The sequence below is a fragment of the Tympanuchus pallidicinctus genome, unplaced genomic scaffold (assembly GCF_026119805.1).
Source record: "Tympanuchus pallidicinctus isolate F22 unplaced genomic scaffold, pur_lepc_1.0 scaffold3, whole genome shotgun sequence".
Classification (NCBI taxonomy): Eukaryota; Metazoa; Chordata; class Aves; order Galliformes; family Phasianidae; genus Tympanuchus; species Tympanuchus pallidicinctus.
The window spans coordinates 89,351,636-89,376,600 of record NW_026294747.1 but is presented as its reverse complement, the minus strand read 5'-3'; the positions used below and the strand labels follow the sequence as shown (position 1 = coordinate 89,376,600).

At 40.0% G+C, this 24,965-nt stretch overlaps 1 protein-coding gene across 2 annotated transcripts; it reads right to left on the bottom strand.

The window, feature by feature from the left end:
- Positions 1–127: 127 nt before the first annotated feature.
- Positions 128–24,696, bottom strand: KLHL7 (kelch like family member 7). Of its 2 annotated transcripts, XM_052693725.1 has the most exons (11): positions 24,366–24,696; positions 20,808–20,910; positions 19,953–20,046; positions 18,715–18,839; positions 16,553–16,728; positions 13,809–13,983; positions 12,353–12,495; positions 6,444–6,684; positions 3,645–3,846; positions 2,864–2,961; positions 128–1,321 (listed from the first exon to the last, which is right to left on the bottom strand). In XM_052693725.1, exons 1-11 carry the CDS (start codon positions 24,483–24,485, stop codon positions 1,038–1,040), a joined length of 1,761 nt encoding a protein of 586 aa, XP_052549685.1. In that variant the 5' UTR covers positions 24,486–24,696; the 3' UTR covers positions 128–1,037. The 2 variants fall into 2 exon arrangements, with proteins under 2 accessions (XP_052549685.1, XP_052549686.1); XM_052693726.1 differs by lacking the exon at positions 24,366–24,696 and having other exon boundaries at positions 19,953–20,069; positions 20,808–20,912.
- Positions 24,697–24,965: the final 269 nt, after the last annotated feature.

The window sequence follows — 24,965 nt, the reverse complement described above, 5'->3', positions numbered from 1 at the left end:
CATCGCCGCCCGCAGAGCCGGACAAGTTTACCTTACGCTGGAAGAACCACCGTCGTCACATTTAATGTGTCTGCTGGAAATTTTTTCTTATAAACCAGAGCAATAACCAGGTGCAACCTCAGAAGACTTCTATAAAATAACTTTAATGACTTGGTTCATGCCATTTTAAAAACAGCCATTTTCAAGAAGAAAAATCAGTATGTTTCTGGTACTGACTTTGCTTTCTTATTCTTATTCCCATCTTTGCTAACAGCTTGGCATTCACAGTACATCCAGTCGTTTGCCTGGGAGGGTGTACTGAAAATTAACCTCAAGTTCCTAACCTGCTTACACAGTCTACAATTACTGCAGACCTTCCCCACCCACCTCCATCTACTAAGAAAGTCTTTTTGTGATAGCTTTCCAAAATGCCAAAGATGATACTAAGCCAAGTATTCCTCAGATCTGTGTATACATGATATATATGGTCTGTCTGACTTGGAATTCAATATGCAGTCACCCAGATGAAGATGAAAATCACTGGCATAAGACAGTTGGATACTCTATCACTACAGGAGTCAAACAGCTGTTCTTGGTCTTTCCTGAGCAAAATGTTCACGGCATCAAAATAAGATTTTTGCAGGTATGTATAAATGAGAAAAGTTTGTGTTCCTAATGATGCAAGATATATTTACTCACCTTTATCAAATGAAGAAATATGTTTGGGTGTCATTTAACCACAAATGTTATCTTTATCAAATGGTTTGAGCTCTTCTAAATAACTGGGTTGGGTCTTTTTTTTTGACAAGGCAGCACACAGAGTCCTTTTAAAGGAAGATGTGACGTGTTCAGGTAGGTATGTGAATTCTCAAAGCACATCCCCATCTCAAAACAGACAATAAAATGGGCATCACAAAAATCCATGTTATACAATAAGACTGCATTTCAGTTTTTCCTATTACTTGGTATAACAAGATTCAATAAAACATGGAAGCAAAGTACCAATGGCCATCTTTCCCCAAGTCCTTGAAGAATTTCTTTGCATATTCTACAGATTTTCAGGTCTCTAAAGTTTCTTCATTTGCACCACAAGTGTCTACGACACAGATTAAACAACTTGTCACTGGGAAAGCACGGACTTTGGAGTTGGCTATCCACTTGTCTGTTTCAGTATTATACTCAAGAATGTGCCCTAATCTACCAACACCCTGAAAACCAGCCAGGACATAAACTATGGATCCCACAGCAGCACACTTCACTGTTACACCTTTCCATGGCATTGGAGACACCATCTTCCATTCATTCATCTTGATATCATAATATTCTACATTATCAAGGCCACCTAAAAAGCAATGAAATAGAGAAGTTACTACAGCGTACTGTCTAGGATGAACTTGAGTACAGAATGCTACATAAAACTTTTCAGAGTTTACATTAAAATATATAACAGACAAAATCCTTCAAAGGAAAGGTCACGATTTTCTAAACTAGCTGTTACTCACTCTTTAAATACAGAAACAGAAGGCAAGAAAGACTGAAAATGAGATGCGCTGCTACAAATTTCACATTGTGAAGATTCTAATGAGTTGCTCCACAAACACAACAATACCTGATTTCTCATGGATTTGTGGGTAGTAACCAAAAGTTAAGAATCCACCTGAAAAATTATCTCCAGTGAAGCCATGTCATTCTAGTTGGTTCATCCCCATACCTTTACATCAGTAGGCCACTTACTGATGAAACTTCAAATATGTTTATATCGTAAAAACCTAAGTCACTTTTCAAGGGCCAACAGTTTCAAAAGTTATTAAGGAAACTACATTATGTGAAGTATGTAAGAATTTCTTCTTTAAGACACAGGTCACACTTCACAATATCTACAAACATCTTATTATACATACTTAAAAATAAATGACTATGAGGCACAGAGAAGTTTTCACTTCCAGTCCTGAATTATTAGATCTGAGAGATTAACTTCTATAATCACAGAAGATATTTCATTCCAGACATAACTCTTTGCCATTATATTAAATTAAGAACAATTTATCATTGAAGTTGCAGAATATGAGCAGCAAAACAATATTTTACTTATTAGTTCAGCAACATGCATTCAGCAAACACTAAAACCTTGCAAAGTGACAGCTGTGGCTATAACTGTTTAGTGAAGCGCACAAAAAATTATACATACTAATATTTTTGAATAGGAGTCAATCATGCTGGAATAGTTTTAGTGACTAATTAAAATACAAGCTATATTCTAGAGCAGCATTAATGTGAATTTAGATATTCTAGTTACCATAAATAGTGATTAATAAACCTCATAGCTGAGAACTTTCATTTTCAAAAGCGCTTCAGAAACCCTATGTAATTAAAATTGAAGTTCAACTCTCCTGGGAAATCAACTATCATCCCAGTTTTACAGATAAAGAGACAGACCATGACCGTAAGTCACATTTCATTAACTAGGGCAGTCACGAAAATTCTCTATTTTTCACCACTTGAAAATAGCTGACTAGCTTTAAATCTTCAGACTGAAGTTCCTAGAATAGTGATGACACTTTCACCTGTTTTGTTTAGAGGAATGACAAAGTCTCTTGAAATAGAAAATGAAAGACTTAAAGCAAATACACAAACTAAAAGACTGCCTTTTGTTAAGATATTTGACTTGGCTATATTAGTATGGATGCATTTCTGAATTTTACAGTACTAAGAGACTGGAAAACAAGATATAATGAAGTATGGAGGTGAACAAAGGAATGCAACAATGTCAACAACAGAACATGTTTTATAGCACTGCTCAAAGTTTGTCCAGCTGAATAAAGTAGAATTAAGGCCCCATCAAAACTTTGCAAGTCCAGCTAGAGAATTAAAAGAATTGGAGTACCTAAGCCATTCTGTCCACCCACAGCAAATATTTTGTCCTTTACAAACACCAGTCCATGATTCTTCCTGGCTTCAATCATTGGACACAGCTCAGTCCATCTGAAGAAACAAATGAAAAAAAAAAAAAACAAACAAAATCACAGGAAAATTCACGGTTGGATTTCTTAAAATATACATATTAAATAAATCCTGGGGTTAGGAAAAAGAAGTATGAAAGAAAGCTACTGGATAAAATTAACTTTTTAAGTAAAACCACAAGTAGCTGATATACTACTGCTTCATTCATGATTACATGCAACTTATCGAATCCTAGAATCATTAAGGTTGGAAAAGACAACTAAGATACCCAGTCCAATGCCAGCCCATCCCCACTGACCATGTCCCCACCCACACAGTTCTCAAACACCTCCAGGGACGGTGACTCCACTGCCCCCCTGGGCAGCCTGTGCCAACGCGTCACCACTCTGAGAAGAAATTTTTCCTAATAACCAACCTGAACAACTCGTGGCACAACTTGAGGCCATGAGCTCTCATCCTATCAGGAGATAGCTGGGACAAGAGTTCTTCTCCCAGCTCTTCCCTGAGCCTCTACTTCTCTGGACTCAACAATCCCTGTTCCCTCAGCCTAAGACCCGTGCTCCAGACGCTTCATCAGGTCCCCTGCCCTTCTCTGGACACACTCCCAGGCCTAGCTGAGGGGCCCAATTCTTCCTGTTCATCTATATTACATTTTGCAGGGTGAACAAAAGCGACCATAAATACTCAGTTGACACAACACTTACGTTTCTGTGGCCGGATCATAAACTTCACAGGAATTTAGTACTCTTCCGGAAACATTGTTTCCCAAGCTCCCTCCACACACGTAAATGAGACCATTCGCCTCTACCATTCCGTGACTGCAGCGTTGAGTCAGCATGCTGGGCTTTGTATGCCAGCTTTCGGTTCTCGTATCGTAGCATTCAAACAAATACAGTGCGGAATTTCCTTAAAGAAATAAGAAACCCACCAAAGTGGCATTAATTTTGATGGTTGTCCCCCAAGAGAAGAGACTAACAGTACTTATCAAACTGGCGCTTTGTTAGTTGAAAAGGGAAAGCTGCTTTCCACCGCTAAAAACAGAGCTAACCAACTTGAAATTTGGGATACTCAAAAAGCACATACTTGTAATTCTTTTCTTGGCTCTTTTGTTCCAAAGGATGTGAGTTTATATAATTGCTGTTTGTGTTTGAAAACAAATACAAATGATACAGATTTATTTCAGGAGGGGCAGGGGGGGGCTGGGGCTAGAAAGACTGAATGAAGTTGTATATAAATTACTGATCAAATTTCCATCATCTCATGTCTCAGTACTGAGAAGTGTACAGAACGTGGCATCTGTTTTGTAAACCTAACCGATTCACCTGAGTCTCTCTCTAGCAAAGTGACTCACGCTACTCCCAGAATATTTGGTGCTTTTGGAATTAGATAGCTAAATTATGTTGCAACATATTCCTGAATTATTAGCAATCACAAAACAGCTAACCTTCACCATTTTACTTTCTTTCCCTGGCAGACACTTGTATTTTCGCAAAGTGTGAGGTCTGTGCCGTCCACTCTCACGGCCCAGCAAGCTTACTGAATTACTGAAATCAAAAGCAACTTTTCTAATGAAGGTAAGTGGGAGTGTCAAGACTTGTCCTTAAATAACCAGCCATACTTAAAGCAGAGTAGACTGGGCACAGCTTTCACAGAAAAGAGCTAGGTGTGTTACACTAGCTGCACTCACTGCCAGCTGGGGAACTGGGCTGAAAAAAATCACACGGAACAGCACTACTTTTCCAGGTTCAAAAATGCAGGAGTAGATTTCTGTGAACCGTGTTTGCTTACTCCTACCACAGTGCTCAAAATCAGTAAGAACTGTGGAATGAGCCATATTTTTTTTCTTGATGTACATACACATCCATTGCTTGGAAGCTGTACAAATTCTTATACAGAGGAAATTTAATAAAGCTGTCTTTGATGTCTTTTTAGAGGAAAGCTTCTGTTTCAGTACACTGTATGTGGCTCTGGGCAGCCTGGTCTAGTGGCTGGTTACCCTGCACACAGCAGGTTGAAACTAAATGATCATTGTGGTCCTTTTCAACCCAGGACCATTCTAAGATTCTATGAATTACAACACTTTTAAATTAGTAGTTTCATATAATTGTTTGCTCCAGTTTAGAAAAATGTGAGACATACTTTTCTAGACAAGCAACATTCATTGGATTCCAAAGAATAAATAGACTTGCACAATAACCTGTTATTAATTTGTAGATTTTACTATTCTGTCTTAAATATGTATAGAAAACAAAGTAAAACAGTGCAGTACAGCAAGTGTAGACCAGAAGCAACTTTGAAGTTAACAATACTGTAATGTAGATGCATTAGAAAAAAAACTATCCAATGAAAGTTTGGATCACAATTCCTCATGATCATGGAGTGTGGGGAAACTGGGAAGTTCTAAAAGATTTTGCAGTTTTGTAGTGTTCCAAGCCTTAACCTGTTGCAAATAATGGGACAAGTGTTATGTCACATTTACCACACTAGGTGGCAGCCACGAACTATCTGCTGCTACATCAGATCTCTTAACACATTAGAAGTCAGATAACTTCACCTAAATGTCACAGCTTTCTATTGAGTGATGCATCAATTTTAGGCGCTCCTTATGACCCTTTTTGTCTCTTCACTTCCCTCTGCAGTGAGACAGAACTCAGGAGGAACTACTAAAAAATTTATCTGTAGGCATAGTGGTTTTTTTGTTCCTGTTGAGTTTTTTTGGGGAGAAGGCAGAACTTCAGAATTGTTTTCTTTTTCTTTTTTCTTTTAAGCTGTTTCTACAGATATGGCATATTTACATTCTACTTTTGGTTTGCTCAAGATGTACAATTTAGACAGAAATTAACAAAAGCTGTACTGCACTGCAGTGTTTCTTTACAGATGTTTTTCTTTCCTGGTTTGGGGAGAATTCAATGGTCTTTCTTCAACTACAATGAGTGAATGACATCTAAATTCTCCACTTACTGAAGCAAACCATCAGAATAATTAAAGAAGATAACTTCTGTCACTTGACAGAAACAAATCAGTTTACTGGGAGAGATACAATTTCACCACCAAAACCAGTCAATTACAAAGCTTTTTATCATCCCTTTTTTTCATTGATAATAAAAAAGCTCATCAGGCTCAACATATAAAATGAATAACACAATGCAGCTATTCTGGCCATTTGTCATGAAATTTTAAACCACACTGAGATCTGCAAATTTGTGTTCAGTAAACTAACAGCAGAGTGAGACTTTCAAACTATATTTGCTAGTTAGCTAGCAAATATCCCTAGTTAACTCCTAATGTGAGTAACACAATTTCAATCAGAAACAGAACACAACAGAAATAGGGTGTTGGATTTCAGGGAGAAGAGAATTCTAAATATGGGAAAATTAACTCATGAGGCTAACACAGCAACGTGCAGTTTCTTTTCAATAGAGTCATGCAAAAAAACAACATTTTCCAGGTATCTTTGTTTGTGCTTTTTGGGGGGTTGTTTTTAAAGATTTTTAGTGTCTTACCCACTTCTGAACCACCAGATGTATAAATTTTGCCCTCAGCAGCACAGGCTGCAAGGCTATCTCGAGGTGTTGGAGGTCCTAGCTTGGAATACCAGCTATCCTTCACCACATTGTAGCAGTCCATTCGCTTTATAGGGAAGAGCTGGGAACCACCCAAAATATAAACTACGTTGTCCCAGAAGACACAAGCTGCATCCCTGCGCTTTTCAAAGGGACATCGGATGTCTGTCCAGCTGTAATCCTGCATTACAAAGAACAAGTAATGTCTAATAGATTGTAACACTTACCTGCACAGCGAGTGTTTTTCAAACAGAGCTTTCATAGAGATCTAGATACGGTCAGTTTTAAATTTCCTTTTCAAAACAAACATGAACACTGTTTATTGAAGAATACTCCTCAGGCGTACTCTTGAAAAATTCACTTAGACACAGACATAGTTAGCTGCAATGAACCATGACATAATCAATTCCTATTTCCTCATTCCCTCTGTAGACCCAGTACAGCTTTCCTGAAAAACAGGGTTCTTTTCCCTCAACAGAATTGATGCCCTGCTGCTACCAAGTCAGAAACAATGCATGTAATCAATAAAGCAGAATTACTTTTTCTTTTATAGAAATGGAAAAAACATCTTACATATACTAAGAAACTCTTTCTCTCTAAGGAAAATAAATACAGAAAGTAAAACCAAACAAAGGCGATGGAAAAAGAAGATAATATCTCAATTGACAAGCAACTCAGTTGAAAAGCTCCAGTACATACTTTATTACCATGACAACTAGAAGCTTATTTACAGAATTTGCAAAACACAAGTGATCTATAGCTATCCACAGTTGATAGCATGAGAAATGGTGTAATGCTTTATCACAAATACTGGCAGTCATGTTGCCTAGAAACTGCTTTTGCATGGGTTGGCAAAACCAGCAAGTATCAAATATAGGCATTAATGCTACCCAAAGCCTTAAAAACACCAAACTCAGCAACTGATGGCAGACCAGGATAGCATACAGCACAAGAAACACTTCTTGAATAATTGCATCTCACATATTCCATGCCATCGTAAGCATAGCTTTTATCTTATGCTGAACAGGAAAGTTTGGGACCTTAACTGTTATCTGTCACCTCAAGATGGTCTAGCTAAACCAGCTGCATGACCTTCATTGTAATGAATCACACAAGACATTACAAGATTACATTTTCTTGGCAAGGACATACTTCAAACACCTTGGTCAGTGAGGAAGAACAGCGACTTCTACATGGGGGTTCAAAGAAAGAGGCAGAGCATGTTATAGTCCAAAACATCTTACAATCTTTTCCTGTAGCATCCCCCTTAGCAAGAAGAGCTGGCAGGTGCATGTGGCCCTTTATGATGAGAAACGCGTCCTGGGGCATCCTAGAAAGGAAAGCCATACTACAGCATGGCAAAATAAATAGCTGCATAAATCTTAAGAAAAACGTCTCAGTGCTTTGTGCAAGATCATCATATTTTCTGGCTCAAATTTCCAGCATTTTTACCAAAAAAAAAAAACCAACAACAAAAAACAACCCTGTTGTTTTCCCTTACTGTCGTAAGGGCTGCAATCTGACCCACTTCTGTGGCTTCAGTTCATAACTACCCTTTCATCCACACCTTTATCAAAGAACCGCAGGCTCTCCCATAACCTGAGCATACTCAGCAGAACCCGCCTCCTCCAGCACGAGGCACTTCAGCTCCTTCTCTTGGAACGCTCTTCAGTGTTGGTCTGCACCACACAGAATTTATTTCAACAGCTGCCTTCCGCCCCAGTCAAGATCCATACAACTCTGGGCAGTGGCAAGACTCATTTTGGGAAGAGGACCATTAGGAGGAAAGAAAGAACAAGATATATGGTGACAGTTTGCCTGCTGACCTTGGCTCTCCACAATTGCTCATGCAAGGACACCAGAGGCAAAAGCTGCATTAAATAGTTTTTGAAAGGCTTTTTTTTGCTTTTTTTTTTCTTTCTTTCTTTCTTTCTTTTTTTTTTTTTTTAAGACAAAACCAGACAAAACCACAACTTTCATGAATTTAACTTGCAGTGAACTGAACTGTTGTCAGCTACAAGACCCCATGACAACAACTCCTCATGTAGCTACGGGCAGTGTGAAAGAGTGGATCGGTGTGATTAAAGTGTTTTCTTCAATTTCAGTTGATACCCTGAAGAATAGCAGACGTGTCTACCATGGACAACCTTGCTATTAATAGCCTAGTATTGACAACTCCTTATCTCCTCCTAAGAGGCATGCTGGTTCTCCCATTTGTCAAGAAATAGCAATGCCAGGCACCTGTTTCATTTCCATTGGTGGATTTTGTATTATTAACAAGTTAGCACTACCAGCTACTTCTCCGAAAGTATATTCCTGCCTCAAAATCCTATAAACTCATGTATAAATTTTAAATAAGAATTCAAAAAGTATGTATTTTTGTTCCAATTTGGGAAAAAAAAAACAACTTTTTTCATTTGTAATGTTCTGTGGAAAATTCAACAAGAAAACACTTCCCAACACCACAAAAATGTCATCTCAGACTTTCTGAATAGTTCTAAAACCAAACATCTCTTCTCAAAATAGTGCCAGATTGCTCCATAGGAGTTTTATGTCCCAGTCTGCATCTGTTCCATCACTTTGCTCTCTTGAAGTACATGCATCAACAGAAGTATCAGATACAGCATAACAAGGACAACAAATATAGACGAAGTAATATTGTTAAACAATGACAAATAACAGTCTATTCATCCATAAAAAAAACCCTTTTTGACAAAGGAAATGAAGATCAACGTCAGAGACTGATTTTTGTATGCAAAGCGATGTTACTGAAAATAATTTTTGCACTAACCTTGCAGTATGAGAATTACTGAAAGTTGTATCATTCAAACAAGACAATATTTTCAGGAGAAACAGTCTAAGTTTGTCTGAACCACCTCTTCATCTGATATATTAGATTGCCGAATTTAATTAAAATCAAAAATAGAGGATTAGGGCACTATTCAGTCAGCTCAGCAGACAAAAAAATTCAATTCCTTCCTAAGGTCCTAACCTTGCAGAAGTACATATATAACCTTGATTTTTGGCACGGTGACAGCTCTATCATCTTTTGATGAGACTAATTAAAGCAAGCCAAACTTGTGATGTAGTGCCTTACATCCCACACTTCTTATTTTACATGCACATGATATTAATCCAGCAGGGGTTCTGGATCCTTGGTTTGTGGCATTTAGGCTACCGTCACAGTTGAAGATCAAACTGAAATACTCAAATATCCAGGAAAATATGCTTAAATAACTTAAAAGCTGTAAATAAAATAAGTAAGAGTGACTGAATAAGACACAACAGATTAGCTAGGAACACTCAAGGAAGCACATAAGCACTAGAAATAGTATTCAGTGGAGACAATGCTTATTAGAATCAGCCACTCACTTCTTTCCTTCTCCTTCCCTGCCCACCCCCAGCTCCCTACTGAACCCACATGTAAGTTCCATCAAGTGAAAATTCTAAAAAATTCCCTTCAAATTCTATTTATGTATTTATTTGTATTTAGCCTGGGCAAATAGTCTAAGGAAAAAAAGAAAAAAAAAGAGAGATCTTAATCCTATGCATTATGCAGCTTTATGTAGGCATGACTTTTCATCCACAAGCCAGATTTCTGTAATATTCTAGTTTTGATGACAGAATATCCCATAACTACATATAATTTTCCCTCCAGCTGACGTTGCCTCTTGCTCCCACACAGCATGCCTTGAGGTTATTATTTTTACAATGACATCAAGTTTTTTTTTTAAAAAAAAAGGAAAAAACCCTAGTATTTTTCAAACACAATTAAAACCTCAAAAAAAAAAAGTCAACTCGAAGATTATATATTAATGCATAAAGAGTGATGAAGCCACTAAACCACTACTCCCATTTCTTCAGTTCTGACCACCGCTGACATACTGAGTCACGGCCTGAACCTCTGATTGATCACCTGAGGTGAGCCATGAGTCAGCCAGAGGAGCACAGGTGAAGGCAATTCAGCTGTGCTGCCGGAAGGTGACCTCCTAGACCTATTTAAGAGCTGCCTACCAGGGGGGAAGGATCTCTTCTGGAGATCCCTCCTTCTGGTGTTTTGTGGTGAGCCCAGCATAAGGGTAAGCCTTTCGTTTATTCTCTCTTGTTATCATAGTCCACTTCGCCTAACTCTCTTGTTTGTATTGTGATTGTAACATCTTGATATCCATTGATTATACATTGTGATTGTAACATCTTGATATCCATTGATTATACACTGTGATTGTAACATCTTGATATCCATTGATTATACAGGCGCTTACTTTGGAATTTCATGTGCCAGTTAGGTTAGCAAAGAGATCAGTATTATCTATGCTGATAATACCCTTGCCAGCTAACAACTAGGACAGACAGCCTCAAAGCTAGTTTCCACACTGCCTTAGAATAGCTTTGTTCCAACCTAAGTTACTATAGATCAAGAGGAAGAAACATCAATCCAATTTTCTTCTAGTAGGAAAAAGGTCAGAGCATGTTAGATGGATTACAACCTGTTAAAATGCCTAAACCAAATGACCATTTGAAGATGATGAATGCCCCGATCAAAGACTTCCCCAGTTCAGATGTTGGAAAGAATTTATTGCTTCACAACAGGAAAAAAAATATCTTCCCAGTTCCTCCCACCCTCAGTTGGAGCACTATTTATATCGCTTACTTAAATAAGGAGGAAGATGGACAACACTTAGGAATTTGGAATTCTCAAATCTTAAGATTCAAATTAAATGCCTCAAACTAAGTTAGCAAATCTGGCAGCTTTTTTCAAACTCAATCAGAGCTCAGAAAAGGTGGCTTCAATTCTATTTTACATACAGGAATGCAAATTTGTATCAAATGAGCTCAGAAGAATGTCCCAAGGGGTCATTCATCCTGAATTAGATCTGACAGGGCTCACACTGACAATGTACTTCACAGATGACACACTGAACTACTTAACTGTTTGAAACTGCAATGGGCATTAAATGTGCTCACTTGGAAAAGACAACTTATTTAACAAAATATATGATGTATATAATTTCAGAACTTATCAGAGCAGCAGTGATACTTGAGTAGAAACTTATTTCTGTACTATTGCAAATGTTGTCTGGTAAAACAGCATATGGATAGTCCTTCTGCAAGTAGCTGATGTTTCTAGATCACCTAGTCTGCATAGCTGAAACAAACACAATTCCTGTGGCTTGATTTCTTTCACAAAACATGGAAACAAATTCCAGGCAAATCTTGACTGATCTAAAGTGATCATCTCTAAGGTTTTTGCAGAAATTCACTTTTTTCCCCACTTCTGGGGTACTTGGCTCTCAATTCTCTTTCTTACATATTCTTAACTAATAGAATTGTGAACCATTGGATTCAGAAATGTTTACATATTTAATAAGAGTATCAAAACCCCCTGTACTCTAAAACAGGTTCTACACTATCACAAAAGTCAATCTTTCAAATTACACTAAGAAAAAATGTGCTCAGAGACTAACTCAAAGCAGTAAGAGCAAGCACATGCATATGGATTTATATATTCCAAACTGACTGCTTGGTATTTCTGTAAACTTTTATTTATTTCCAGCTATGGGATGCACATACCAATAAATTCTGACTCAAAGGCATTTCAGAACCCTATATCTAACACTGGCAACAGACAAGCACAATCATTCTATTTAAAATCAAGTATTACATCTAGAGCACAGATCTAAAAGCACCAAATTAGCTATACCTTCCATCTGTACACTCAAGAGACAGAATAATCCATCCTTCCCATTCCATTTTGCAGACCATGATGCTTTGGTTAATACCACCAGCAAATGTAAAACACGTAAGCTTTACAAACAGTGAATCTTAATGCATTCTGAGGTAACGATTACCTTTGGATTAAAATATCTGCAGGACTGGGGCTGTGAGCCTCCAAACAAAGCAATGCGATAATCGTGTTTCTTCCTTCTTGGTCGTGTACCTTCCACTAGCTCTTCTCTGTCTTCTGGGGAAAGGAGATGGTATCGCATCCCACCTGGAAGGAAGACAACTGTTGCAGACCCAGCCTAATTCACAAAGAAGGGAATGTTTCAGAGCTAGGAAAGGGAGAAAAGCAGGGACTCAAGTTTCTGCAGTACATCTATGCAGCTTTGTTTTCATTCTTAAATGAAAGAATGTGAGTGTGGCAGATTACATCCAGACTTGCATCTTATTTCAAACTTCCTACTCTGTGTGAAAACTGGACTTGGATATGGACTCGTGTTAGATTCCAATTTATCAATCAGCTCTTTTAGCTAATAACTATGTCTCCCATACTGAAACTGGCAAAAGGAAGCGTGACTTACGAAAAATATTGGCAAAACTGGGTGTCTGAAAGTGAAACATCTCTAGCATCCTGCATCTTAGGAAAAAATCCCACTGTTCATAACTTGACAATGCAAAATAGGAGTTACAATTGCTTTAAGAAAATAGGTGCTTTCTTTTTCTCTAAGAAACAGTCCAAATTATGCAAAAACATTACTGATCTTACAGGTCATTAAAACAAAAACCCTTATTTTTTCAGCAGTGCACCTAATTCCATGTCATGCAGGAGTGCAACTGAGATGTTGATGGTCAGCAAATACTTACCAACGTACAGGTTAATCTGAATCTTACTCGTTGACTGATGGAAAAGAGTTGCATGCCATTTCTAGATCTACACTTAAAGGAAGCTGACTGATTGCTACTGAAATTTTACAAAAATCTTCGAGAGTACTCATCAACACATAAGCTTTATTCTCATACATGATAAAATGATAAAAATGATAAAATGATGAAACTTCAAATTTGATACCTTAAAAGAAGAAAAAGAAATCTTGTTTTCCCTTCTCATTTGTACATTAAGAACATAAGCGTTTACAGCCTCAAATGTCACAGAGTGTGAGAGATGAAAACAGTGCAACTCAGGCTTAACATCCTTATTTGCTTAGGGACACTTCGTAATACTCAAAACTTCAAACTGATTTTTAGTAATTCACCTCTGAGCAATAAGAGACACTGAGGTACTATCCTGTCCCAAAGGCACATTTCCAGTTACACCAGCTCAGTGGCAGAAAATTCATTCCATTATGCATCGTGAAGTTAATGTCATTTGCTAGCGATTCTCACTTTTCTCTTATAAGAATAGATGTTGTGTTCATGACAATCTGCTAATGCAACTTCAACTAAATGCAACACCCTAGAAGGAACAGAGATGTTTTTAATGTGAAAGCATCATCAGAGCATTTGAAATAACTTATAAAAATTTGCATTCCACATCATTTTTAAAATATATAGAACATCAGAGATTTCAACTAGAGGTCAACTTACTGATCACCATCTTAAGGCATTCTGGGTTATCCTGAATAAGTGGTTCAGCCTGAACTGTTTTACTTAGGAAGTTCTTTGATATAAGAGGAAATCGGACTTTAGCAAGAATGTCAACCATGTATGGCTGGCGATTTGGTTCATCGTACTTCAGCCACCTGACTGCTGCATCATAAACCTTAAACAGAAGAAAACAAAAGAAAAGGGTAATGTGCATCACCACAGACTCGGGCAAAAACTAAACATCAGTGCTCCAATCAGATTCTTCCATCCCCTGCAGGGTAACTAATAATAAAATTGCAGTATGCAGAGGCTTCAGAAAAACTATCTATGCCACTATGTTCCAAAAAAGGCAAGACAATGCTCAGGCACAAATTAAAACAAACGAACGGACGCAAGATAAAACCCCTCTATGTTTTTTAAGCCAATAATTTCTACTACCTTTTAACATTTTTCCCAAAAGGAAGCATGAATCTGTAATTCACATCTACGTGCGTAATCCCTGCACAGCATACAAGACAAATATGCTTTGTGTTCAGTGTCACAACACTGCTAGTGCTTCATCAGGAATGTTGAAATAGCTTGTACTTCACACAGTGTCCTAAGCTGACAAACTGTGTTATTAAACCATTCTTAAGAAGTTCCAAATTGTCTCTTAGCAGACCATTAAAAAAAAAATAACAAAAAAAACCCCTATTTTTTTTAAAGCTACAGACTGCCTCAAGTATAGTATTCTGAAACTTTCCTTTGTTATCTTCTCTTTACTGGAAAAGCTAATGGATTTTCTTGGCAGACAGGACAGGGAAGGTAACCAAGAAACCTGTTCTATTTATGATTATCCACTAGTCAGGAAGGAATAGAAAGGAAGTCCAACGTTACCAACGTAGTAACACTCCTCAGTGCTGCTGCAGACATAGCAAACTTATCCAGTACACTGCCATGCCAGAGTCAGCACTAATTTTGTTACGGGTAATAACGCAGTCAATACCCACTCACTGAAGCTGAAACTGATCACGGCGCTCAGTGAATGACTGAAATTAGTTCTGCCATTAAAAGTCTCTCCATGTCATGAGTTATTCAGAAGGACTGCTAAACCTTCCCAGCTGGAATGACCAGAGAGCAAGGGAAAAGAAATAAAGAAACTTAAGACTTAAGTTCCATCAGCTAAGGAAATTCAAAAGAATGTTGGGATATAGCGTTGTTTTCTCAGTCACTAACAGAAACACTATTAGCATACAGGAACAAGAGGCCAAGTAGTAATGAAAGCTATCCTTCCTGCTTCTGCTAAGTGAAAATATGCTTTATACCAATATAAAAATGAAAGTACACTAACTTTCTATTGGTATTCCTGAAAAATAAGATTACTTTGGTATGCTGTCCATTTATAAGAGGAATTTTAATCATGCCATGCTCCTACTTGAAATTTCTATCACTGCTGCCAAGTTGAAGCATGCCATGTTACTTTATCAACTGAACTTCAAGAAATTTATGCTTCTAAAGCATAAATTCCACTGCAAGATAACAAAGCATAAAACACTCCTAACTCTGGGAAAGCTACCTGGGGCCTGAACTCTTCCCAATTCATGGTAAGAATTTTGATCTTGTCACCTGATATTATTTCCCAACACAGCAATTACTATTTTCAGGTAACGTGTATTGAAGAAAATGCATTAATTCTATGAATACTTAACTTCAGAGTCAGTAAAATTCCCGTCTCTATTTAAATGCATATACATACCACCTTGATTACAAGATCCTTCTGATGCACTTTAAAGAGTGTAAATTCATGACAACATGGCTAAATGAATTTAAATTACCCAACACACGCACCAGAACCAGCTAGAAAGGCAAAATTTCAGTGAGGATGTGACTGAGAACCTTCAGGAAGTATCCAGCAGCTACAACCATCTCGCAATCAGCTCTTTTAGCTGCAGTGCAGACACACCTATACTCCATTTCCCTGCAGCAGGAAAAATAAGCTGGCAAACACGTTCAGGGCTATGGTATACTGAATCAAGTGTTCAAAATGGGACAGCTGTGACTAATCTCCACCACAGTTCACAGCTTTTCAATAAAACTTAAGGCACTTCCCATTTACTTAAGCTTTTTTTGTATCTATTCCATAAACAAGGGCCTTCCATCAATCTGTCACTGTCAGTGCTTCTAGGTTTGAGTGTTAGGTCCACCTTGTTCTTAAGTTCTTCAATTTTGCAAGTTTTTTTTATGAATACATGTCTCCATCAGCAGCAGCTCCCTTCTGAAAGAGGCTGACACTCAGCACATAGTCAGGTAGAGACATCACATGCAGTTTGCTCCTCACTTTGAGGTATTCACTTCCACTAACAGTGCCTAAATTCCCAGGCTGGGAGCAACTGTTGTAATACATTAAACTTAATTCAATTCATGTTACATGGGATCAGAAGCCCTGTATCTCAATAAGGGAAACTGTTCTGCCTACATCATTTATGACTTTTCTTTCCATTTTGCTGATATTACATATATTATATCCAGATTAAGTGTGGATATTCATCTTATGTTTCGTTTTGGCCAAGCAGGGATACACTTGCTAGCTGATTGAGTGAAGGACTGTACTGCTTTGCTCTGCACTGGTGTGGCCTCAGCTCAAGCACTGTGCAGGAATACCTGAAACAAGACACTCGAAACTTTCTCTCAATTAAAAAAGAGATAGTGAAGTTCGATCTTCTTAGCTGATAGAAGAGCTCTTTTCACAATGAAACAGATCTCACCTGGTCTTCTGCCCTCACAGTCAGTGTATCTTGGTTCAAGAGGTGTGTCACACGCTTAACATCAAGCTGAAGAAATTCATCTGTCTTGTAAACCTCAGTGAAATGCTGATGGATAAAGTCATCTGCGGTGGCTTTCAGTTCTGGACAGTCTAAGCATTCTGCTAACACACTTATACCTGTGAAAGAAAAATTAAGAAAACCTTTCCAAACTGAACTGCAATTACCTTTAATATGTTTGACTCAAATGGTAATACCATAATTCCAGTGATACTTAGAATGCCAGTTTAGTACTTACTGATATGCTTAATGAAAAAAATACTATCATAATTCCTCTGTAACTCAAGTCAAACTAAGATAAGCACAAGTATGTGAACCCCCCCTCTACAGGGCAAAATGCAAAGTCAGGCCTGTAGCACTTGCTGTACTATTTCTCCAGCACTGTTTCCTTACCATGGAAAATACAACAGTATATTAACTAGGTCTGAGCCACGTAACACTGAAGTCTAACCAGAACAGCTTGATATTTCCAGGTTTCATGACCTGCCCTGACCTGCTCAGGCAGCAAACGTCACCAGCCAAGTGCAACTAAGAGGCACAGTGAGCTGGACTCTTCAGTGTAGTAGTGAAGACTGCTGCAGACCAACACAAAAAAGTCAAGCTAGCACTGAAGCAAAAGCAGAAGCTTGGCGTAAAGCTATGAACAGCAAATGCTGCTGAGAATCACAGAATGGCCAGGGTTGGAAGGGACCCCAAGGATCATGAATCTTCAACCCCCCTGCCCCATGCAGGGCCACCAGCCTCCCCATTTAACACTAGACCAGGCTGCCCAGGGCCCCATCCAATCTGGCCTTGAATACCTCTAGGGACAGGGCTCTGGGGAGAAGTACTATTTCCAACCTCCTCTCTGGTTACCAGGTGAGCACAGAGCTGTTCAGTGGACGCATTTTGCCCACCACGCTATGGTCTTCCCCCTCCTCCTCTTTTGGAGGATGGCAACAAGTGGAGTAGAAGCAACCCCAGAGTGAAATGCAATCCACAGGATGCAATTAGAGTGAAGCCTCTCTACAAAGCAAAATGCGAACTCCAATGATAAAATTCAAGAGTATGACCTAGCTGGTTTTCCAGTGAGAAATAACAAAACTTCAAGAGATTCAAAATAAGTCATAGTTTATTTCAAATATTCATTTTTGTGAGCTGTGGGCTTGCCTGTAAGTCTACATAGAACTCATAAGGTATATCTTTAGGAAAATTTGATTTAATTTCTATCTCCTTTTTGATATGAATTAGCGAAGTATGCAAGTGTTAAAGAATATAATTAATTTTCTAGTTAACAAAGACTGCAGAGGACTGAACATGCCTCAAAGCAAGTGTAAGTGGCATTTTCCTTGGAAAATAATGCCTTCCTTCCAGCAGTTATTTCAGAGCCACTGCTATACTGCAGCATCACAGCACATCACCTGAATGTTTGTAATTCAGATCTTTTGCAAAACATTTGTTGATATTTAAACATCTGTAACATACTTAACTGAGATGTCGTTAGGAGAATTGCATAACTAACATCAATAATTCTAAGTATTTTCTTACATCAAAGACCAAAGATTAAGTACTCCAAATCTCTAAATAATAGTAAGCACCAAGTTCTGCTTGGTGTTTGTATTTTTGTAATACTGAGTTTGCATTAAGGCTACAGGGCACATCAAACAGCAAAACAGTGCAGATGTCTTTCATAGATTTCACTCCCTTTTGTTTTTAGCTGCTGCTTTCTCCTTTTGATTTCACTCAAACAAACTCATTTTATTTGGAATTTTTAGAAGGTATGTCAGTTTTGTATAAACTACGACCGTCAAATTTAGTCTCCAAGAACAGTAACAACAACTGAAAGCATCACCTTGTTAAACAGCCGAGGATCTGAAACAAACAAGAATCTCCAGGCTGTTGTTAAACTGGGATGAGACCTTGCAAAGTCAGTGGATCCTGACACTGGCCAAGATAACTGACAAATTATTTTGTTTATGGCAAGGGGAAACAGTTCAGATTCAGAGCAAAATTATTCTTTGCATGCATTTGGATTTAGCCAAGTACTACTGTCTGTTATACTATTATACTACCTGTTTTTCAAGAACAGAAAAGTTAAAAAAGTGACCAGTCCATATTTCTCTTACCAAGACAATTTGAAGCATCAACTTGTTCTTTCAAAAAGTCCACACACATTTTTTTCACAGGTTCAATTTGATATTGGTTTGCTGCATCTAGTAAAGACTGGACATTATTGCTGTTAACAGAAATTCTGCAAAACAGAAGGTGCAATATTAGCATCACTAAAACTACCTCTTAGTCGTAGCCAAAACACCGATCCATAAGTGGCAAAATTATTCTCCTGCTATCTCCCCAAGCTTCTTGAACTCACAAACAGTTGAGACACAACTTCCCTTCATAGTCTTTTCAAATTGCTTTAATTTGCTGTACATTACTGAGGAAGGTCAGAGAGCAAACAGTGCAGGATTAGCCTGTTAAAGAATTGGCTAGTTAAAGAATTAGCCTTTAACACAGGCCATCTGGAACACCATGCTCTGATTTGTGTGGTTAGCCATTTTCACAAGAACAGAAAAGGAAAAGAGCCTTCCCCTGACAGCCTCCCACTCCCAAATGCACATCAGTGAAATCTGCCTAAACTCATTGTCAAAACTGCTACAGTTTATTTGCCTAGAGTGCACAAGCAGAACAACCATTCTGACTGCAAGGCACCAAAAGGGCTAGGGTGCCAGCATCGGCTGCATCTCACCACAGATAAGCACATACAACTTCTCTTAGAAAGCAGAGAAAAAGCCTTCACCCCATCACTACAAAGACAGGGTCTGCCATCCATCATAAGAGCTTGTTGCAAAGTACTGCTCGGAATCCCAGTCTTTTGAACAAGCTCCGTTTAAACGTTACAGTGCCTGCAGTGCTATTTAAAAACAAACACATAGGAGATAGAAGGGAAATGCATTTTGCAAAGCAGCTTCCCACTCAGACTGTGCAGAGGTGAAGGTGTAAGTCCCCAAAACAGGTATTTGTGATAGTTGTTAGGATCATGAGGAGAAGCCCCTGCTTATAACAAGAAGGGTCTACATTTCAGAACAATGGTGAATATAATTCAACTCCAACACGGACGCCAGAAGTATTCTTAATTACTTTTTGATGACAATTACCACTCTCTTTAGTCCACAGGGCTTCCCTACTGATGAAATAAATAGGAAAAAGGAAGGAGGATATAAATTTAGTCACAACAGACTTAAAACAAGTGAAGAATTGTAATAATATGAAAACTGATGAATCATAAAAGCATTGTTTTAAGATTTCATCATTTAGAGTTGGCAGGCTTTCTAGCAGAAGCATCAGTTTTAAATAACAAAACTACCTTGCAGTATAAGCAAACTCCACAAGCTGTTCAATAATGTCAGGTTCCGCATCTTTCAGCTCCACCTCAAAGGACTTTGATTCAAGCATATTTGCTGCAAAAAGGTTAAAAGACAAACTACATCAATAAGCCACTCCAGTTAGTTTCCATTTTAAAAACTAGGAAATAAAGTCATTATACAAAATGGGAACCTGCTAAAAACTGCACACAGTTGGTTGCTGCTTTTCCCTTACAAATGCAAGTCAAGAAAGAAAGAAGAGGTTTGATAACCAAAATAAGTGGTGTGTGCACATGTTTGCATTATGTCAATTTTGCTGAAAAGTGCCTTAAATGGGAACGGTCAAAAATGCTGTCGGACTGCAATGCAGACTGCCAAGCCAGCATGACCAAAGATAGGAAGCATGCTCTGCACCACCAAAGGCTATTTCCATATTCAAGCTGATAACAGCAGAGCCAGCTCAGAGCTCCCACGCTGTCACAGCACTGCAGATCTACCCACAGATGGATACAAGCCAACCACCAGAAGGCACAGACATTTTACTTCTTCAGTTTAACATGTGATTTATAGCACAGCAATTTTACTTCTGCATACCTGACCTACGACTTGTAAGATAGATACTATGCAGTTGAACGTATAAAGGCAGAACAAGTACAATAATGCTTACATTTTTTGGAAACAAAAATAAGAGGAATGGTGAATAGAGATGAATGGAAGATGGATAAGAACTGAGGAAATCTTCACTTACGCCTGTCCCTGAAATTAATCACTTCATAAAAAAGAAACTGTGACTGACAAGCTGTTTATCAAGATGTGTTCATGAAAGAATAAAATTAAGCAATTTGGAAAATACTTACTAGTAAACATCAAGTTAAAAAAGTGGCTTGCTGAGGCGAGCACAACACGGTGAGCTGGGATCCTCCTTTCCTGAACCATAAGAATAACATCACAGAGCGTTCTCTAAATCAGAGGAAGAAAACCAGATGGAAAAACAGAAGATCAGCATTCCTGAAACACTTTCAACAATATTTCTCTAAAAACAGCTTATGAAAATTCATTGGTCTCCTGTATCTGCATAAACCCAAATAGTATCACACAATAAAAAGATTTTCTGAAAGTCAACAAAGCTCAACAACCTGAAAAACTAGGGAAGCTCAATGCTCCCATGACCTTGTGCCTTCAGGCTGGTCACTGATAACACGAGCTGTGATTAAAGCTTTTCCTGTGGCATTTATGTCAGCCTCCTATGCTAAAGGCTCCGCAGCATTGAGCAGGGACTACACTGACATTCCATCCTTTTCATCCTTATCTACTCAACTGCCAATCTGTTTTTTAAGCTTCTTACAGGATACTCATCAGAAAGCATTCACTGAATAAAACATAAATAACACATTTCAAAAAGAAGAGTCTGAATTACAAGTGCAGATTTGGGGAGCGTATGTGTCGCTAAACTTCCTTTGTACATCCAGGACTTTAAAACATTTAAGATTGAAACAGTAACAAAAAAGACCATGTGAACAAAGTTTCAAAGCTGGAATTCCCAGCACATCTGGCTCCAAACAGGTACATTAGCAGTACACAACATCATAGGACACTGTGGCTGAGCTTTGCTACGAAACAGAACTGCTGCTTTAACTACATGCTGTGTTTCTAAGGCAGGTTTGATGCCTCAGCTCAGTATTTGAAGCATCTCAGATACCCTAAAGCCTCACTGGATGTGGGAAAAAATATCTGCCAACCAAACCAGATCATCATTCTCCTTTCTTTTCCTGTGACATTTCTGGATGTAACTGTTCTGTTTCAACCATGGTACAGAAATGCTCAGTAAGAACTTTCCAAAAGGATCTGTTTGCATCACTCAGTAATTCTGCTGATGCAACCCATGACTGCTGCTTCATCGACCAAAGCACACACCCCAAGCGTCACCCAGCATTTCCAAGCTTCATTAACTCGATGACACCTTGCAACTCCATCCCAGCTTCATTCTCAGCTTCTTCCTTTTGACCCATCTCCACTCAGCTACAAAGTGGCAACACAGGATGTATGCACATGCTGTCAAAAAAGCTCATTACGTACAGAGATACATCCATTTCATTTTTGAGGTCAGCAATTAGTCCTTATGCATTGAACATACTCCCAGTATCTCACCAGAACTGAATGCCAACATGCCCACAGTCTACTCCAAAATCCCACACATAGCAGCTGACTATAGATCACAGTTCACCAAAAAAAAAAAAAAAAAAGCAGCCTCTTCAAAATTAGCTGTGCTTTGTACCTGTCCCATTTTCCTACATCATTAACCAAATGCATATGAACAGGTAGGCTCTGCACACAGGCTGCTGTTTCTATCACAGGAGTTTTAACTCATAGTGCATTGAGGTTTTATAACCACAGCAGAGGTCTCAACTTACCAAAATATGACAGCAGCTTCCTGCAGCACAAGGAGCAAGCTGAACACTTTCCTATGGTTGCTGCTCCTCCTACACACAGCTAATAGAAGCAGGAATGTCTCAAACTACCCAAAAGTTTCTAGACTAGTCAACTGGCAGGGGTGAGCAGACATAAAAGCCACCATCTGAAGTCTGGCTAAAAGTAAAAAGTAGCAGGCAAAATTTAGAGTTGCATCCCCAATCCCTCAAGCACAGTTAGTTTGAAGACAACCAGAAGCGGCACAACACTTTGGTTTGATCCTCTCACACTGGGGGCTGTATCTCCTCTGCCTGCTTGATGTCTCAAAAGCTGATTATTTGACATTTTTGTGTGGCTGAGGGATTTTGCTCAAGGTTGAAGCTCTGCTTTAAGTTCCAGATGTCCTGCTCATTGAGGATAACTAAACTTCCCAAGACGAGCTGTTTCTCTTCAGAGATCCAAGATGGCCATAAATAAGGAACAAGAAAAGACACCTTTGAGATGAGACACGAGTCTAAAATAGTAATCAATCAGATGAGACTAAGTATTATGCTCAAACACAGATGAAGTGAGGAGTGGGACAGCTCTCCAAATGATCACTAGAAGACCAACCAAAGAACCCCGCGCAATCGCAGAAGATTCAAATGTTATGTAAGCTTACATAACTCTATGAATATGTCATAGGTAGGCGTGACTTATGTATTAGGTAGGTGGATAGTGAAAGCATTTTGGACTATAAATAGAAGTCAGTGTAAAGACTTTGCGTGTTTGATTTTTGGGCATTTCACGCCTTGCAGCCCATGTAGAATAAACGCCTCTTCTAAAAAGACTTGTCCTTTCAAACATGTTTCAGGAAACTTAATTGACAACGTGTCTCCAAAGCATAACAGCACCAGGCATCCCCTTGTCAACAAGGAGAGAGGCAGGAGCTCAGCTACACCCCACCAGAACAGAAACAAATCCTACATCAATAAGCAGATCACAGCATGGCTTAGGTTGGAAAGGGACCTTAAAAATCATCTAATTACCCCCCCCTGCAGCAGGCAGGGCTGTCATCCAGTAGGTCAGGCTGCTCAGGGCCCCATCCATCCTGGCCTCGAACGCCTCCAGGGATGGGGCATCCACAGCTTCTCTGAGCAGCTGTGCCAGTGCCTCACTACTCTCTGCTTAAAAGGATTCTGCCTAACATCTAACCTAAACTTCCTCTCTTTTAACTTAAAACCATATTCCCTTGTCCTGTCACTATCAGAACATGTGAGAAGTTGGTCCTCCTGCTTATAAACTCCTTTTAAGTACTGGAAGGTCACAGTGAGATCTCCCCAGAACCTTCTCCAAACCGAAGCAGCACAGCTCTCCTAAACATTTCTTCATAGCAGAGGTGCTCCAGCCCTCCCATCATCTTCGTGGCTCTTCTCTAGACCCGCTCCAACAGCTCCACATCCCTCCTGTACTCCAGGCCCCCGGGATGCAGTACTCCAGATGGGGCCTCGTGAGGACAGAGCAAAGGGGACAGACAATCACCTCCTTCTCCCTGCTGTCACCTCTCTCGAGATGCAGCCGGGATACAGCTGGCCTTGTGGGCTGTGTGTACACTTCTGGCTCGTGGGCAGCTTTTCATCCATCAGGATCCCCTGGTCCTTCTCAGCAGAGCTGCCCTCACAGCTTTGAGTCCCTGCATAACTCTTAACATTTCATTACCTCAGATCACCACAAAGTTTTCACGGAGACCGACTTAGTCCTTCACACACCGCTGAGCTGCGTGAAGTTCTACAAGTACACGAGAGTAACTGACGGCCCGTCGGACGGGAACGAAGGGAGGAGCAAAGCAGAACCAACGCCGCCGCTGCCTGCCGGTTTCTGACGGCAGGACGGCGCCCTGTCCAAGGCTCGTGCCGGGAGAAGCGCAGCCGAACGGCGGCACGTGACGGCGCCACGCACGGAGCCCCCGGCCCCAACCCCGCCCGGCTCCGAGCGCCAGCCCCAGCGCCGAGCAGCCCGGCCCGCACCTGCTTGCGCATGCTGTTCATGACGCCCATAAAGCCAGCCAGCAGCTTGGCCTCCTCGCGGGCTGCGAGCTTCTTCTCCGTCTTCTTCTTGCTGCTCTTCTCCGAACCGGGAGCGGCCATGGCCCCTCACCGCCGGCACCGCGGTCCCGCCACCTCCGCCCACGGGGGGCATGCGACGACGGGCGACGAGCGGCCGCCTCGGGCTCTCGCTGCGCCGGGAGCGGATGGATGACTAGACAGACCGACGGACAAGTGAACGGACAAAGCCGTCAACCAGCAACACCGAAAATCTCCGCGGCGGAAGCGGACCGGGGCTGGTGGGCGGGGTGGGGCGGCGCTGCGCATGTGCGGACGCCGCGGACCGGAGCGCTGCCCCCGCACGAGGTAAACAAAGAGCGGAGAGGCCTCTGCGCGTCACGTGGCGCTGGGGCGGCGTGCGCGCGCCATGGTGGGGATGGGCGGAGAGGCGGCCGGGTGAGGCGGGCAGGCGCTGCGGTGTGTGCAGCCCAGAAAGCGGGCTGTATCCCGGACTGCTCTTAGTAGTACGCTGTAGGAGTACGCTCTCAGCTTGTTAAGCGATGTGATTCCCCCCATTGCTAA